This window comes from Schistocerca gregaria, chromosome 2 (genome assembly GCF_023897955.1).
Source record: "Schistocerca gregaria isolate iqSchGreg1 chromosome 2, iqSchGreg1.2, whole genome shotgun sequence".
Classification (NCBI taxonomy): domain Eukaryota; kingdom Metazoa; phylum Arthropoda; class Insecta; order Orthoptera; family Acrididae; genus Schistocerca; species Schistocerca gregaria.
The window spans coordinates 993954576-993973964 of record NC_064921.1 but is presented as its reverse complement, the minus strand read 5'-3'; the positions used below and the strand labels follow the sequence as shown (position 1 = coordinate 993973964).

The 19389-nt window shown below is 44.8% G+C and overlaps 1 protein-coding gene across 4 annotated transcripts in view; it reads left to right on the top strand.

The window, feature by feature from the left end:
* Positions 1–19389, top strand: part of LOC126335497 (acetylcholinesterase-like) — a 2358475-nt gene that overhangs the window by 1745570 nt on the left and 593516 nt on the right. For all 4 annotated transcript variants that reach the window (XM_049998832.1, XM_049998833.1, XM_049998831.1 and 1 more), the window contains 2 exons: positions 11581–11852; positions 17116–17304. In XM_049998832.1, the coding sequence (XP_049854789.1) occupies positions 11598–11852; positions 17116–17304 (444 nt within the window). In that variant the 5' untranslated portion in view covers positions 11581–11597. The remainder of the gene's footprint in view (positions 1–11580; positions 11853–17115; positions 17305–19389) is intronic.

Below are 19389 nucleotides of genomic sequence, written 5' to 3'. Positions count from 1 at the left end.
ATCTCAGAGGTAGCTACGACGTGGGGATTTTCCCGTACGGCAATTTCACGAGTGTACCATGAAACCGGTAAAGCATCAAATCTTCATCATCGTTGCGGCCGGAAAAGATCCTGCAAGAACGTGACCAACGATGACTGAAGAGAATCGTTCAACGTGACCGAAGAGCAATCCTAACAGAAACTGCAGCAGATTTCAGTGCTGGGCCATCAACAACTTTCAGCTTGCGAAACATTCAACGAAACATCATCGATATGGGCTTTCGGAGCCGAAGGCCCATTCATGTACTCTTACTGAATGCACGACACAAAGCATAAGGCCTCACCTGGGCCCGTTAACTCTGACTGTGGACTGTTGATGACTGGAAACATGTTGCTTAGCACACGAGTCTCGTTTCAAATCGTATCGAGCGGATGGGTGTGTAAAGGTATGGAGACAGCCTCATGAATCCATAACCCTGCATGTCACCAGGGGACTGTTCAAGCTGGTGGAGGCTCTGGAATGGTGTGGGGGGTGTGCAGTTGCAGTGATATGTGACCTCTGATAATTCTAGATACGATTCTCATATGTGACACGTACGTAAATACCCTGTCTGATCACCTGCACCCATTCATGTGCATTTTGCACTCCGACGGACTTCGGTAATTCCAGCAGCAGAATGTGACACCAAGACGTTCAGAATTGCTACAGTGTGACTCCATGAACATTCTTCTGAGTTTACACAGTTCCGCTGGCCATCAAACTCCCCAGACATGGGCTACACTGGGTAGCCGCTCCGTCTAAGGAGCCTTGCCAGAGTTGGCGCAGCTCACCCCGTCGGAGGCTGTAGTATTCCTTCGGGCATGGGTGCTTGTGTTGTCCTTAGCGTAAGTTAGTTTAAGTTGCAACGTGCTGTTCAGAAGATATATCCACTCCCCCCTCCCCCGTACTCGTACTGACTTATTGACAGCCCTGCATGATTCATGGTGTCAGTTAACTCCAGCACTAGTTTAGGCATTTGTCGAGTCCATGCCACGTCTTGTTGCCCACTTCTACGTGGTCCCGGGAGCCCTACACGGTGGTAGGTAGGTGTACTAGTTTCTTTGGCTCTTCAGAGTAAATTCTGTACGTACATACATGTTTACGAAACAACAGGTGATGACATCCCTGATAAGCGTTTCATACAAGCCTACTTGTTACGTGCTCAGCCTGAATGTGCACCATATATCAGACATGAAATCCATATGCACAATTGAAGGAATGCGACCCTAATTCGGGTTTTTGCAATGTGTCAGCATAGAATACAATAAATACCTTATCGAGCAACTTAAAAAGAAAATACACATGGTGGGGTAGGAATTTAAAAAAACTTCAAAGAAACTGGGAATGCTAGCTACTACTCCCCAACATATCTATTTCTTAATGGTATTTCCATAAATAATATATCTCTTCTTCAAACCAACAGCACAAGTACTGGAATCAGTACTAGAAATGAGAACAAGCTTCACAAAAATTTAATGTCATTTACTTTGGTCCGGAAAGATGACAATTTTTTAGGAACACACATTTTCAATAACTTGCCAGCAGCCATGGAAAGTATTAGTAAAGTTCAGTTTAAGAGGAGACAACAATAATTTTTGGTGACCGACTGATGCCCATATTTTATTAACAATTTCAGACATCCGCACATCTTCAATGTAATAATGTGATCCTTGTATGTAAGTATTCTAAAATGTATTTCTCTTCGATAATGAATGGCTACAATAGCCTAAGAATTGTCATAGGCACCTCAGTGTATTATATATCCACATATTCTGTGACAGATTTGTTATTATCTCTTATACGGAAATATTTTAACAGCATATCGCTGTAGACATGTTAAAGGTACATTAGCACTTTTTATTGCGAATTTGCATTATTTACTCTTGCTTCATTACACGTTGTTCATCCTTAAGGACCTTCTCACTGTGTATTTATGGAACAAAATCTGCATCTAATTTCATCCAATCCAATACTAGTACAAAAATGTTGATTTCAAAGAATCCATCTGATTTTATAGGAGTATAACTTTTAAGTGCTTGCGAATATAAGTTTTTCAAAGTAAGTTTTTTTCACCAAAGTATTCACTTTCTGTTCAAGCAAGCTCAGTGTGCCGTCCACCAGACTCATGACAAGCATCTGTATGCTAGACGATAGTCAAACTCGTCCCGTACTTCAGGGAGCAAACTTCAAGATACTGAATTCATTAGTGTTTGTATGCGGCTCGCAGTTCACCAGAAGCTAAGAGGTCTCCCACAGACCTCCACGAAACAGTTCACTCGCCGTGTGATCAGGAGACCTTGGAGACAGACGATGCACTGCAGGACCCGTCGTACGCACCTTTCAACCGGGACTGCTGCCGGTCATTGTTACGAAATGTTATGACCTGCAGGTGACAGTGCGGTGGGACTCATTCCTATTCAATAATGGTCGCCAACAAGGTCAGTTACGCGAAACCTGGGAGAAAGTGAGCCAGTGCGAGTGCGATAGCTGCACCTAGCAGTAACTGCATGAACCAGCAACTGGCAGTCGGCGCCAAAATAAACTTTTAGTTTCGATGCGAATGTTTTTATCTTCGTTCGTTAGGATTGTGTCAGTATATTCGCATTGTGATGGATCAGATCAAGATAAGATGGATAGTTTTTATGAGGCACTCAGTGATGTAGTTGTTAGAGTAAAGGACAAGGATAGTGTTTTGCTCATTTGTGATTTTAATGCCAGGATTGGAAATTGAACAGAAGGGTATGAAAAGGTTATGGGTAAATTTGGAGAGGATATGGAGGCCAACAGGAACGGGAAACAACTCTTGGATTTCTGTGCCAGTATGGGCTTAGTAATCACAAACTCCTTTTTTAAACATAAGAACGTTCACCGGTATACTTGGGAAGGCAGGGGAACCAGATCTGTCATTGACTATATAATAACAGATCAGAAATTCAGGAAGGCCGTGAGGGACACACGTGTATTCAGGGAATTCTTTGATGACACTGATCATTATTTAATCTGCAGTGATATTGGGATTGTGAGGCCGAAAGTGCAGGACGTCAGGTCCATACGTAGGAGGATAAGAGTGGAGAAACTTCAGGATAAGGAAAACAGGCACAAGTACATAACAGCAATCTCAGAAAGGTACCAGTTAGTTGAATGTAGTCAATTATCGTCATTGCAAAAGGAATCGACAAGGTACAGGGACACAGTACTAGAAGTGGCTAAAGAATGTCTGGGAACAGTTGTGTGTAAAAGTAGGATGAAGCAAATAGCTTGGTGGAATGACACAGTTAAGGCAGCCTGTAAAAGGAAAAAGAATGTGTGTCAGAAATGGCTACATACTAGAACTCAGGTATACAGAGAAAGTTATGTTGAAGAAAGAAACAAAGCTAAACAGATAATTGCAGCATCCAAGAAGAAATCTTGGGAGGAGTTTGGAAACAGGTTGGAGACTATGGTTCAAGCTGCTGGAAAACCTTTCTGGAGTGTAATTAGTAGTCTTCGAAAGGGAGGTAAGAAGGAAATGACAAGTATTTTGGACAGGTCAGGAAAACTTCTGGTGAATCCTGTGGATGCCTTGGGCAGACGGATGGAATATATTGAAGAGTTGCTCAATGTAGGTGAAAATACGATCAGCAATGTTTCAGATTTCGAGGTAGAATGGGATAGGAATGATGATGGAAATAGGATCACATTTGAGGAAGTGGAGAAAATGTTCAATAGATTGCAGTGCAATAAAGCAGCTGGGGTGGATGAAATTAAGTCGGAACTCATCAAATACAGTGGAACGTCAGGTCTTAAATGGCTACACAGGATAATTGAAATGGCCTGGGAGTCGGGGGAAGGTTCCATCAGACTGTACAAAAGCAGTAATCACACCAATCTTTAAACAATGGAAACAGAAAAGATTGTAACAACTACAGAGGTATCTCTTTAATCAGCGTTGTGGGTAAAATCTTCTCACTTATTGTTGAAAGGAAAGTGAGAGTATTAGTTGAGGAAGAATTGGATGAAAATCAGTGTGGGTTTAGGCCTCTTTGAGGTTGTCAGGACCAGATCTTTAGTTTACGGCACATAATGGAGAAGTGTTATGAGTGGAACAGGGAACTGTATATATGCTTTATAGATCTAGAAAAGGCATGTGACGGGGTTCCTAGGAGAAGGTTATTGTCTGTCCTACGAGATTATGGAATAGGAGGCAAACTTTTGCAAGCAATTAAAGGTCTTTACATGGATAGTCAGGCAGCAGTTAGAGTTGACGGTAAATTGAGTTCATGGTTCAGAGTAGTTTCAGGGGTAAGACAAGGCTGCAACCTGTCTCCACTGTTGTTCATATTATTTATGGATCATATGTTGAAAACAATAGACTGGCTGGGTGAGATCAAGATATGTTAACACAAAATAAGCAGTCTTGCATATGCGGATGAGTTAGTTGTGATGGCAGATTCGACTGAAAGTTTGCAAAGTAATATTTCATAGCTAGGTCAGAAATGTAGGGACTATGGTATGAAGATTAGCACCTCCAAAACGAAAGTAATGTGAGTGGGAAAGAAATATATACGGATTGAGTGCCAAATAGGAGGAACAAAGTTAGAACAGGTGGACGGTTTCAAGTACTTAGGATGCATATTCTCACAGAATGGCAACATAGTGAAAGAACTGGAAGCGAGGTGTAGCAAAGCTAATTCAGTGAGCGCTCAGCTACGATCTACTCTCTTCTGCAAGAAGGAAGTCAGTACCAAGACTAAGTTATTTGTGCACCGTTCAATCTTTCGACCAACTTTGTTGTATGGGAGCGAAAGCTGGGTGGATTCAGATTACCTTATCAAATAAGGTTAAGGTTAAGGATATGAAAGTAGCTAGGATGATTGCAGGTACTAGTAGATGGGAACAATGGCAGGAGGGTGTCCACAATGAGGAAATCAAAGAAAAACTGGGAATGAACTCTATAGATGTAGCAGTCAGCATGAACAGGCTTAAATGGTGGGTTCATGTTACACGCACGGGAGAAGCAAGGTTACCCAAGATGGGTTCAGCAGTAGAGGGTAGGAGGAGTCGGGGCAGACAGGGGAGAAGGTACCTGGATTCAGTTAAGAATGATTTTGAAGTAATAGGTTTAACATCAGAAGAGGCACCAATGTTAGCACTGAATAGGGGATCATGGAGGAATTTTATAAGGAGGCTATGCTCTAGACTGAACGCTGAAAGGCATAATCAGTCTTAAATGAAGAAGATGATGATGATGATGATGATGATGATGATGATGATCTTTACAAAAAAGCACAATAAAAATTGAGATTACATACAAAGCTGGTCTCCTTCAAATTCCTTCTACAGCAAAAGGGCATAAATCCATGAATATTGTAGATCGATATAACAATACGTAGAAAGATTCTTCATCAAAATTTCATAATATTCGTAGCATTGTCTTAATTAATTTTACCTCAAATCCTATTTCCTCCATAAATCATTAATACACAACAGTGAAATTGTTACAGTGAATATTTAATACTAAGCGACTGCCCACTCCGGAGCATCTCAGCAGACAGTACCGGTCTCTGTCGCACTACTGCTGCTACTCCGGAACGACGACTGCCCACTACCGCGCGACCTCGTTACACGTACTGTGCGTCAGCGATAGCTGCGTCGCAGCGTTCTTTCACACGTACATCTCTGTAATCGATATATCGCTTATACTCTTCGATAATACACTACAGGCCATTAAAAGTGCTGCACCACGAAGATGACGTGCTACACCAGCGAAATTTAACCGACAGGAAGAAGCCGGCCGCGGTGGTCTCGCGGTTCTAGGCGCGCAGTCCGGAACCGTGCGACTGCTACGGTCGCAGGTTCGAATCCTGCCTCGGGCATGGATGTGTGTGATGTCGTTAGGTTTAAGTAGTTCTAAGTTCTAGGGGACTAATGACCACAGCAGTTGAGTCCCATAGTGCTCAGAGCCATTTGCACCATTTGACAGGAAGAAGATGCTGTGATTGGCAAATGATTAGCTTTTCAGAGCTTTCACACAAGGTTGGTGCCTGTGGTGACAAGTACAACGCGCTGACATGAGGAAAGTTTTCAACCGATTTCTCGTACACAAACAGCAGTTCACCGGCGTTGCCTGGTGAAACGGTGTTGTGATGCCTCGTGTAAGGAGGAGGAATGCGTATTATCACGTTTCCGACTTTGATAAAGGTCGGATTGTAGCCTATCGCGATTCCGGTTTATCGTATCGCGACATTGCTTCCCGCTTTGGTCGTGGTCCACTGACTGTTAGTAGAATATGGTATCGGCGGGTTCAGGAGGATAATACGGAACGCCGTGCTGGATCCCAACGGCCTCATACAAGGAAACATACCAACTTGATCTCATACTGTAAGGAGAAGAAAATGACAATACCAAGAAATCAACTGCAGCAGTTAATCCCGAGCCCAGTTTCGTTATAAATCTGACAGTATGGCGTGGTAACTTACTGGATGCACATTACTCAAACGTTCGCACTCACCGGTTGTTTATCACTTGCTCCGCCTCACAGCAGCCACCTATGCTCGACCGCAATGAGTGACAACCAGCGCCCTCCTATTCGCGGTATTGGAAGAGGAATGGGTAGAGTGTAACGTTTGCCCGACATGTTTTGACAGGTTATTTTAAGCGAAAGAAAAGTACATAATGTGGTTACCTCATGTACAAATAAGTTCAATACATATTCTACATAAACAAAAGTGGTTCAAATGGCTCTGAGCACTATGGGACTCAACTGCTGTGGTTGTAAGTCCCCTAGAACTTAGAACTACTTATACCTAAATAACCTAAGGACATCACACACATCCATGCCCGAGGCAGGGTTCGAACCTGCGACCATAGCAATCGCGCGGTTCCGGACTGAGCGCCTAGAACCGCTAGACCACAGCGGCCGGCTCTACATAAACAAATCTAACCAACTGATACATTACTATGAAATGAAGATAATGATTGAAACTTCCTGGTACATTAAAACTGTGTGCCGGACCAAGACTCGAAGTCGGGACTTTCTCCTTTCGCGGGCCAGTGCTCTGCCATCTGAGCTATTCAAGCACGACTCACGACCCGCGCTCAAGATAATGATTTTCTGTTTACAGTTTAATCATGCGAATCACCTAGAAGTATAGCGCAGCTCCTGCAAATGGGCTTCACCTTAAGTGTGTCAGCATTCCATTGCAAAGAAAATAACTCGTAATAGCGATGTTACTTATTAAACAGGGCTACATTACTTCTGTAACAACAAACTTATCCATTTCATTGAATTACTCTGCGTTTGTGAATCGCAGCATACAAGTATTCTAAGCGGAGAGATCTGTGGCACCAGGTACATGTTAGAAACCGCGCAGTTTGACACCATGAACGAAGCGCTATATCGTGTTGGTTCATTGACAGTAGGAACACGTACTCATTGCCTTATACAGTACTTCGCATTCGGATATTACGTGGCTACAGAGATACGGAACAGACCGCGTGCTAGCAGATGGGTGCAGATATTTAAAAGGTGCGTTTTCGGAAGGTCTAACTGCGTACTGTCATAATTACGGCCCTAATTTTCGCCCTGGATCGATTGCTGGAGCTGATATCTTCAAAGTGTGCTTTTAAGGGGGTGGAGTACAAAGCCAAAGTTGATGTTTTCCTTGATAGATGCAATTTTCCGACAACCGTTACGTCCAGAACTCCTGCAACCACAGCTGTTGCCCAGTAGTTATGCAACCTGTAGCGATATAGCACGAATACAGTGGACAACGTATTAGGGATCGGACTAGAGCTGGTGAGAACTTTAGACCGTATTGAAGTGGAGGGGCATGTGCTCTTCAGTAATTCTAAAGACATGTATTCACTTGCTAACAACATGCACGCAAATGTATATGCAGCACGGCAACTACATTATTGTGCGAAACTTTAGGAGAGATGTAACTTCTGCATAATGTGCCACTACCAAGTAACTTATGAATGTATGTATGTACCTAAGTATGTATTAAACCGGGGACCTAGAAACGATGGAGATTCATTGTACCATCGGAACCCTCAGTGGTTCACAACCCCACAACAGGCCACAGCAGTCCACCCACCTCACCGCCGCTCCACTACGAACTCAGGGCTATTGCGCGGGTTCGGCCCCCAGTGGACCCCGCTCCCCTCCCCCCCCCCCCCTCCACCACCGGGAACGTCTCATACCAGACGAGTGTAACCCCAAATGTTTGCATGTAGACTAACAATGGTTTACGCGTACGTGGAAATGGTGTTTGCGCAGAATGGCCGACACAGTGTAGCTGAGGCGGAATAAGGGAAACCAGCCTGCATTCGCCGAGGTTGATAGAAAACAGCCTTAAAAACCATCCACAGACTGACCCGCACACAGGACCTCGACACTAATCCGCTGGCCGGATTCGTGCTGGGGACTGGCATGCCTTCCTGCTCTGTAAGCAGCGCGTTAGAACGCGCGGCTAGGTGGGCGAGTACCAAGTAACATAACTCGATGAAATTTGAAACATACGTAGAAAGAGATGCTGCAGTATTATACTGAAGGTGACTAAAAGAGAAAAATTCAAAGACAATAATTCCACCGAAGTGAGCGCGATTCACGATGGTTGTCTGGAAATTACAAACGACGGGACGTGGTTCTAAATAAAATGTGTGATCACTGCGGACGGCAGTCCATACTCTACAGCGTGCTCCCGTGTTGGCCATCAGCTTCATGAGGAGCTCCCGTGGCAGGGCGTTGCATTCCTCCACGAGCATGGTTGACAACCTTTGGATAGTGTTTGGTGCATGTGGACGCTCTACAACACGTTTCCTCAATCCATCCCACACGCATGTTTGAGGACTGAAGTCTGGGAACGGACAGGCCGCTCTATTCGCCGATTATCTCCACGTTCCAAGAGTTCCTCCACCTGCGCTGCTGGACCGTAGCTCGTGGTCCCGCGGTCGCGTTCTCACTTCCCGAGCGCGGGGTCCCAGGTTCGATTCGCGGCGGGGTCAGAGACTTTCTCCTGCCTCGAGATGACTGAGTGTTTGTGTTGTCCTCATCAAGTCATCATCATTCATGAAAGTGGCAAGATTGGGCTGAGCAAAGGTTGGAACTTAGGACGGGCGCTGATAACCGTGCAGTTGAGCGACCCACAAACCAAACATCAGCATCAGCATCATCCTGCACTGTTTGACACGGTGGTGGATTTTCATTCGTACAAATGGGTCGAATTTTCCCCTGAAAAGGGAAGGTGTTTAGTGTTACAATAACGGTGACAGTGATCTGCGTCGCGTTCAAAGATTTGGAGGGTACTACACCCATGCAACATTATACATCTCCACACGACAACAGGTGAAACACCAAACCGATCGTGTTCGACAATGTTCCTGGGTGCACTTAATGTTCCAAACTCTCTTCATGTGAGGGTACGTTCAGGGTCACTACTCAGATCGTACCCGCTCTCATTGGAAGAGAGCGACTCCATTCGTCGTTATTGGCAGCATCCAAAACAGTATCGCCGATGTGCGTGCTTCAACAGAGCACGAAGTATTGGACGTCGGACGAATACACCACCCAAGGGCAGTAGTGAAGAAAAAGAATGCTGTGAGCAGTGACATATTCTCGGACTAAACTCGTCATTCGACCTTCTTATAGTCCTGCGATGATTTGTCCCAGTGTCAAGTGATCCCAATGTTGTGTACCGACCACCAAACTACATTGTAACTGCTCTGTTACTGAGGCACTGAGTCTTTTCCTGTTTCTTCTACTACCTCATTTTCTGGCCTAGCCCCATTTGGCAGTATAGCCACACTGACGTCACGCCATGTGACGTCCAGCTTACTGTGCACGACTGGGACGCCTCTGGCAACATGTCCTCACATTTTGATTCATTCCCAGCGAATCTTTAATACACACTACTGGCCATCAAAATTGCTACACCAGGAAGAATTGCAGATGATAAGCGGGTATTCAGTGGACAAATATATTATACTAGGACTGACATGTGATTACATTTTCACGCAGTTTGGGTGCATAGATCCTGAGAAATCAGTACCCCAAACAAAGACCTCTGGACGTAATAACGGCCTTGATACGCCTGGGCATTGCGTCAAACAGAGCTTGGATGGCGTGTACAGGTACAGCTGCCCATGCAGCTTCAACACGATACCACAGTTCATCAAGAGTAGTCACTGGCGTATTGTGACGAGCCAGTTGCTCGGCCACCATTGACCACACGTTTTCAGTTGGTGAGAGATCTGGAGAATGTGCTGGCGAGGGCAGCAGTCGAACATTTTCTGTATCCTGAAAGGCCCGTACAGGACCTGCAATATGCGGTCGTGCATTATCCTGCTGAAATGTAGGGTTTCGCACGGATCGAATGAAGGGTAGAGCAACGGCTGGTAACACAACTCTAATGTAACGCCCACTGTTCAAAGTGTCGTCAGTGCGAACAAGAGGTGACCGAGACGTGTAACCAAAGGTACCCCATACCCCATACCATCATGCCGGATGATCCGCCAGTATGGCGATGACGAATACACGCTTCCAATGTGCGTTCACTGCGATGTCGTCAGACACGAATGCGACCATGACGATGCGGTAAACGGAACCTGGATTCGTCCGAATAAATGACGTTTTGGCCATTCGTGCACCGAGCTTCGTTGAATGCGCCATCGCAGGCGCAACTGTCTGTGATGCAGCAAGAAGGGTAACCAGAGCCATGGTCTCCGAGATGATAGTCCATACTGCTGCAAACTGTTCGTGCAGGTGGTTGTTATCTTGCAAACGTCCCCATCTGTTGACTCATGGATCGAGACGTGGCTGCACGATCCGTTACAGCCATCTGGATAAAATGTCTGTCATCTCGAGTGCTAGTGATACGAGGCTGTTCTATAGTCAGCACGACGTTCCGTATTACACTCCTGAACCCATCGATTCCATATTCTGCTAACAGTCATTGGATCTCGACCAACGCTAGCAGCAATGTCGCGATACGATAAACTGCAATCGCGGTAGGCTACAATCCGACCTTTATCAAAGTCTGAAACGAGATGGTAAGCATTTCTCCTCCTTACAGGAGGCATCACAACAACGTTTCACCAGGCAACGCCGGTGAACTGCTGTTTGTGTATGAGAAATCGGTTGGAATCTTTCTCGTGTCAGCACGTTGTAGGTGTCACCACCGACGCGAACCTCTTGTGGATGCTCTGAAAAGCTAATCATTTGCATATCACAGCATTTCTTCCTCTCGGTTAAATTTCGCGTCTGCAGCACGTCGTCTTCGTGTGGTGTAGCAGTTTTAATGGCCAGTAATGTACATCGTAACTGCTCTCTGACTGACGCACTCAGTCTTTCCCTTTTTCTTCTACTGCCTCATTTTACAGCCTAGACCCATCTGGCACTTCAGCCGCCATGTGGCGTCCAGCTTTGTGTGCATGACTGGGACGCTTCTGGCAGCGTGTCCTCGCACGCCAATTCATTCCCATCGAGTCGTTAATATGTTGTGTTTAAGTTTCGCAGGGCGCCGCAGTATAGTGTGAGCTGGCAGCGCCTCTCTCTGACGGCGTGTGCCATGTCGTGCGCAGAGCCCGTGAGGCGCAGGATGGGGATGTGGCGGTGGCGCGTGAGCGTGGCGCTGGTGGCGTGGCTGGTGGCGGGCGGCGGCAGCGCTCGCGGCCGCCACCACCTGTCGGCGCTGCGGCAGCGCGACGCCAGCGCCAGCGGCGAGGACCTGCACCTTGACCTCGACCTTGACCACGACCCGCAGCCGCCGCAGGCGCCGCAGCAGCCGCTGTCGGGCAGCGCGCGCCGGCACCCCGAGGACGACCCGCTCGTCGTGCAGACCACCAAGGGCAAGGTTCGCCGCTCCCCGTCCTCTCACCCGCACCGCAGGCTTTGCCAACATGTCGTCATACATACATACATACCAACCCCTTAGCTGAGGGTCAGTGGATCTCACTGCCACGCAACAGACCCACGTTCAATTCACGGAAGGGTGGGAGATTTTCTCCTCTCGGGGAGTGCGTCTTGTGTTGTCCTCATCATCATGTCATCCTCATCATCATGTCATCCTCATCATCATGTCATCCTCATCATCATGTCATCCTCATCATCATGTCATCCTCATCATCATGTCATCCTCATCATCATGTCATCCTCATCATCATGTCATCCTCATTATCATGCCATGATCATCATCATCATCATCATCATCATCATCATCTTCGACACGCAGGTCACTCAGCGCGGCGTCAGCTGACAAGACTTGGAACTCGGCGACCGAACTTCCCCAGTTGTGACTACCGGCCATCGATCCCATACGACCATTTCATTTCACTATTCTGTGCCACTCCCAAACACAACGAGGGAAAAACGACTCTCTATCCTCCATAAGAGCCCTAATTTTTCGAGCTCTAATTTCTCTTAACTTCGTGGTCCTTACTCGAAGTTTATATTGGCAGCATTAGAGTCGTTATGTCGTCAGCTTCAAATGACGGTTCTGCAAAACTTTTCTCAATAGTAATCCATGAAAAGAACGTCATCTTCCATCCTGGGGAGACGCCTTTCTCTCAATTGCTTCGATGTCCTCCTTTAATCCCTCCTGATGCGGAACCTAAACACTCGCGCAATACCTAATAATTGGCCGCTCTAGAGTTTTATGTGCAGTGACATCTAGAGATGAACAGCACTTTCCTAAAATTCTTCTAATAACCTGAAGTCGACCACTCGCCTTCCCTACTACTCACCTTACGTACTCCTTCCATTTCATATCACTTTGCTATTTTACGCCTACTAATTTAATCGCCGTTAACTGTGCCTACCTGTACACTATTAATGCTGTGTTTGAACATTACGGGATGTTTTTTTCCTGCTCATGTGCAGTAACCTACATTTTTCTACGGCTAGAGCCAGCTGACATTCATCATTCCAATTAAAAATTTTGTCCAAGTCATCTCGTATCCTCCTACAATCACTCAAGGACGACACATTCCCGTACGCTACGTCATCATCAGAAAATAGCCGCAGATAGCTACTCACCATTTACTCAGAATATTTGTGTGTATAGAGGGTCTTGCCATAAGAGTGTGCAAAAAATTTAACAGGACATAAGGAATGCTCCACGGAACAGTTTGAGGTGGGGAACCTGTGTTTGGTGGAGCTACCGTAAGGAGACATGGAAATAAACTTGTTTACCGAGTTGTCTAGCATTGTTGTTTTCCAGATTATTTGCAACTATCATGCATATAAGTTTACACTAACTATGCTGTTTCTTTACATATATATTCTTGATTTCCTACAAAGAAGAAAGGAGGACAAGTCATACCTTCTACCTGGCCATCTGAATAGCCATCTGTACTTGAGGTTTGTACAAAGAGCTTTACCTCAGCTGTTGGAGAACGTAGCCGTGGCGCTTCGTGATGCACCATCTCAATCCTATATCTCCTGGCCGCTGGATTGGAAGGGGAGGCCTTGTTCCATGGACTGCGAGGTCACCTGTCCTGAATCGGCTTGATTATTTCCTATGGAGATATCTAAAATCACTTGAACATGAGACCCCATTGGATACAGGGTTGGACGTAGTTGCCAGAATTGTAGCTGACTGTGTTGTGATTCGAAACACACCAGACGTATGTGTCAGCCTGCGGTAGAATCTTGTTCTCCGATGTCATGCTTCCTTTGACGCTGATGACAGCCAGTTTCAGCACATTTCGTAAGATACGGAACAAATGGTGAGTTAACTCCGTCAGTATATACAGTAAACTGTTACTAATGTAAATAAAAAAGTACACAGTAATGTTTTTCATTGCTATTATGTCCTTAAGTTGGCTTCTCCGATCCTAGGTTCCCTTCCTCAAATTGTTCAGTGGAGATTCCCTGTGCTCTTTTAAAGTTTTGCACACTCTTGCGGAAACACTGTATAGAGTAAGAAAGATTGGATCACACGTCTATTATAATGAGCATAGTGTTTTTAAAACCTTCCAAACCTGGGCAGGAAAGTATCAGTGGGTGACTGACAAATTTGTGCTACTGCTATAAATTTTTAAATCTATGAAATAGTCACCCACACAAAAGCTCATTTTTTAATAATTTGATTATTATTTTAAGTCAACAGATGATAGGGAGAATTAGATTTAAGGAAAGTAAAATAAGTTCAAACTTTGATATTTATTTTAAAATTCATCCATTTTCAATAAAACGTATAACACATGCTAAGTCTGCCTCAAACCTGGTGCCTCGTTTACTGTTGCGAATTAAATAAGAAAAGTGTTACTCAGAGGGGGTTCAATTAGCATAACACGTGATTTTCAAAGAATAGGAAACAGGATGGGATGCCGTATTCAAACGAACATACAGGTAGTTCAAGGGTACATAAAAAAAGAAACTCAACCTTCACCAATCCATTCTATTTGGGCAAAGACAATCCGCTCCTTGCGTAGTCGTGTTCCCATTGGATAACCACAGACTGGTATTGGGAGTTTAGACAAAGATCACGTGTTTCCATACATACACAATCTTACCAAAAATGCTCTACAAAAAATCTTTCTATAAGTTGTGAATTAGGAAAATTGCTCGCGATAGCGATTAATTACGTTTGAATAAGGGAAATATTATGCAAGAGTAGCTCAGGGCTAGTTTTGTTACTACAGCACATGTTCCACATGTACAAGTACATTTACATTAAATGTGTAGTTCCACAACGATTTTAATGAGGAAATCAAATCCAAATACATTAGTTACAAAAGAAACTTCTGAATTGCGTTCAAAACTGCACGGTATTGACCTGATCGCTCAAATAATTTTAAGAGCACATCGTACTGCTACTACAAAGCACACACCACGTGGGTTGAACACAAAGAGAAATTATTAATTTCAAGAATTTCAAAGAGAGAAAACACTTATAAGCACATTCACACTAAAGAGCGATGATCTTAATCAGATTCACTTTCCTTTATTGGGGTGGAAACAAAGCAACTACCGCAATACACTCAGAAAACAACACCGAAATAGCACTGCATCCCGATTTAAAATAATATATAAAACACGTTCGATGTAGATCTGTAAGAAAAGTAATTAATAATTCAGTTAGGCTGAAAACTTAAAAATTTTCATGTCCTTCGGACTCACCAAACAAGCGCTTACCCGGAGATGTTACCACTTGAGAAACTGCCCGTACACTGAATAGCATAGGCCCCGTCCGACGGTGTCCCACAGGCACTGTACGAAGAGACCGGACAGATAGCTTCCTTTACCAACCTGACAAGAGACGGTCAGAACCACACCAAGGAGACTGATTCATCCCTTCACACCAGAAGGGAAGGAGATGACAGCATCTTAAGACATCATATACACTACGTAAAGGAGGCGGATGTGGGTTCATAGGAAACTGTATGATAAGAATTACATATAAAATTGTCTTTGAAAATGTTGTATGACAGTTTTTCGTGTTTATATGTCAATACAACTTATTCCACTGCTCAGTCGTCTCCCAGATAAATTTAGAAATATTACAGAAAATGTATCACGTAAACGACAATATATCGAGGAAAATAGCATGAAAGGAATCTGACAGAGATCTTTCGCTATTACTTTTAAGAAGTCTTCGAAACACATATCTGGGAACCTACTGCAGTTACTGCGTAAGATTCCATGTCACAATATTCCTTCTAAAACACTATTTAACAATATTAAGTCTCCAATATAAAACGTATGCAACAAGTGGGGGAGAAACGTATAGCTTCTAAAGAGAAAATTCAAACATGGTACAATAAGTCAAGTTCTAAATTCACTGCATCAGCTGTGTGAAAAATCAAATGCATTTATGAGAAATTATTGAACCGAGAGAGCGATATGGGGAATTCGGGAAGCTTACAGAGAAAGAACTGCAAAACAGTAAAGATAATAAAATCTCACATTAAACAGATACAACTAAAAGACCTATTCCACAAAAGGGAAAATTACCTTATTATACAGTTATTGCAACAAAAGCTCATTAAGATTATGGAACAGTTATAACTAGTGATAGATCGCAAAGAAAGAAACATTTAAAAACAAGAAATAAGATTTTCAGAAAATTCTTACGACCAAAAGGCATGAATGGAACTTGGATGAAAAAGAAAACATAGAAGTTCTAGGAGAAACAGCATTAAATTACACATGGCATTACGTAGAGTGGACACCGACAGGCTCAGAAATAAAATTCTGAAGTTAGCCTTACCAGTGGAAAAACTACAACTGGCAAACAGGAGTTAATGAACACCTGAAAGAAATTGGCAACCACGAACAAATAATTCATCATGGAACAGAATTTAGAACCATGACTGACAAACATAAATTTCCTCAGAAGAAACTTCGGTATACTGTGTGCAGTTTGGGAAAGTATAGCACACTTATAAAGCACATTATGTACTGAACACTTGCATGATCAGCCCTTCAGTACTACTAGAGGATTAAATTGCAACGTTTCGCAAGTTGGAAGCCATAGGATTGAATTGATTTCGTTTACGTCTTTTACAAACAACTTAAATGATCTAATGGTTCCTCCTTAATGTGTGTCATTTGAGCTAACAATCTAAACATTAAAATTTTATCAACAGATTTTACCCGGAAAACATTTTGAATTCCATGTCAAAACAGCAAGTACTTTAGAAGTGACTAGTTAACTCAGATATTGTACAGCTGTATATCAGCATTTATTAAATATTTGTACACATTTCTAGCATCAACAGTTTCCAACAATAAAATGGGTTACAGAATGGGACAAAGAGAAAGTAAAATTCTGGAAGAACGCGTCTCGATATAACGACCCTGATGAGAAAACTAAACGAGAAACTCCACTTTGTGGTAATTGAGAATGGTAAGCTAGAAGCGGTTCACGGTTCACTCTCTCATTTCTCCCATATTAAACTCTCCAGCACTACACTTTAATCTTATGAATTACTCGGCTATACATATCAGTTACACTTATGAAATTAGCAGTTACACATATGACATACAGTAATATTTCACAAAGAGAAGGTGCTAACGTGCGCGTCACAAGAAAATACTGGCATTTGCACCGGTGAACACCGCCCATGGCCTGCCAGGCACAACGACATGCGACTGCAGTATTCTGTTTACAGGTTCGCGGCGTAACGCTGGCTGCGACGACGGGAAAGCTGGTGGACGTGTGGATGGGAATCCCATACGCGCAGAAGCCCGTGGGGCCACTCAGGTTCCGCCATCCAAGGCCAGTGGACCGCTGGGACACCAACGGCGAGATCCTCAACACCACCACTCCTCCTAACAGCTGCGTCCAGATCATCGACACGGTCAGTGCTTCTTACTCTCTACGTACAGATGTCATTATTGTTCAATACTTTTCATACTGTGAAAGTCTACATACAACAATACTGAATATCAAGAAGAAAATTGGTTCTAATTATAAAGAAAAAGACTCTTTCAGCATTTTTCTAATGTTTCCGCACAGTTCAAATTGAAATACACTCCTGGAAATTGAAATAAGAACACCGTGAATTGATTGTCCCAGGAAGGGGAAACTTTATTGACACATTCCTGGGGTCAGATACATCACATGATCACACTGACAGAACCACAGGCACATATACACAGGCAACAGAGTATGCACAATGTCGGCACTAGTACAGTGTATATCCACCTTTCGCAGCAATGCAGGCTGCTATTCTCCCATGGAGACGATCGTAGAGATGCTGGATGTAGTCCTGTGGAACGGCTTGCCATGCCATTTCCACCTGGCGCCTCAGTTGGACCAGCGTTCGTGCTGGACTTGCAGACCGCGTGAGACGACGCTTCATCCAGTACCAAATATGCTCAATGGGGGACAGATCCGGAGATCTTGCTGGCCAGGGTAGTTGACTTACACCTTCTAGAGCACGTTGGGTGGCACGGTATACATGCGGACGTGCATTGTCCTGTTGGAACAGCAAGTTCCCTTGCCGGTCTAGGAATGGTAGAACGATGGGTTCGATGACGGTTTGGATGTACCGTGCGCTATTTAGTGTCCCCTCGACGATCACCAGAGGTGTACGGCCAGTGTAGGAGATCGCTCCCCACACCATGATGCCGGGTGTTGGCCCTGTGTGCCTCGGTCGTATGCAGTCCTGATTGTGGCGCTCACCTGCACGGCGCCAAACACGCATACGACCATCATTGGCACCAAGGCAGAAGCGACTCTCATCGCTGAAGACGACACGTCTCCATTCGTCCCTCCATTCACGCATGTCGCGACACCACTGGAGGCGGGCTGCACGATGTTGGGGCGTGAGCGGAAGACGGCCTAACGGTGTGCGGGACCGTAGCCCAGCTTCATGGAGACGGTTGCGAATGGTCCTCGCCGATACCCCAGGAGCAACAGTGTCCCTAATTTGCTGGGAAGTGGCGGTGCGGTCCCCTACGGCACTGCGTAGGATCCTACGGTCTTGGCGTGCATCCGTGCGTCGCTGCGGTCCGGTCCCAGGTCGACGGGCACGTGCACCTTCCGCCGACCACTGGCGACAACATCGACGGCGGCGGTGCACAAATGCTGCGCAGCTAGCGCCATTCGACTGCCAACACCGCGGTTCCTGGTGTTTCCGCTGTGCCGTGCGTGTGATCATTGCTTGTACAGCCCTCTCGCAGTGTCCGGAGGAAGTATGGTGGGTCTGACACACCGGTGTCAATGTGTTCTTTTTTCCATTTCCGGGAGTGTAGTCAACAATTATTTGAAACTTCTACATTAAATATTGACCGCCAGTGCTATTATGTACAGTCCATGTACTTCACGCATTTCAGCATTATACTGAGGGCACAAAAGTCGTGGGATACACGTTAATATCATGTCACTCCTTCTTATGCACGTCATAATGTCATGGACTCAACAAGTCGTTGGAAGTCCCCCGCAGAATTACTGAGCCGTGCTGCCTCCGTATCCGTCCATAACTGCGAAATTGTTGCCAGTGCAGGATTTTGTGTACGAACTAACGTCAAGATTATGTCCCATAAATGTTCAATTGTGGCCAAATCATGGTGGCTCGAACTTTCCGGAATGTTCTTTAAACCCATCGGGAACAATTATGGCCTAGTGATATTGCACACTTCAATCCATAAAAAGTTCCGTCGTTGTTTTGGAAAACGGCTGAAGATGGACTTCAAGCAGCCGAACATAGTGATTTTCAGTCAATGATCGGTTCATCTGGACCAGTGACCCCGTCCATTCCATGTAAAAACAGCCCACACCATTATGGAGCCACAACCACCTTGTACAGCGCCTTGTTGACAACGTGTGCCAATTGTTTCATAGGGTGTGCGCCATACTCAGACCCTACGATTAGCTCTTACCAACTAAAGTCGGGACTCGGCGACCCAAGTCAAGGTTTTCCATTCGTCCAGGGCACAAC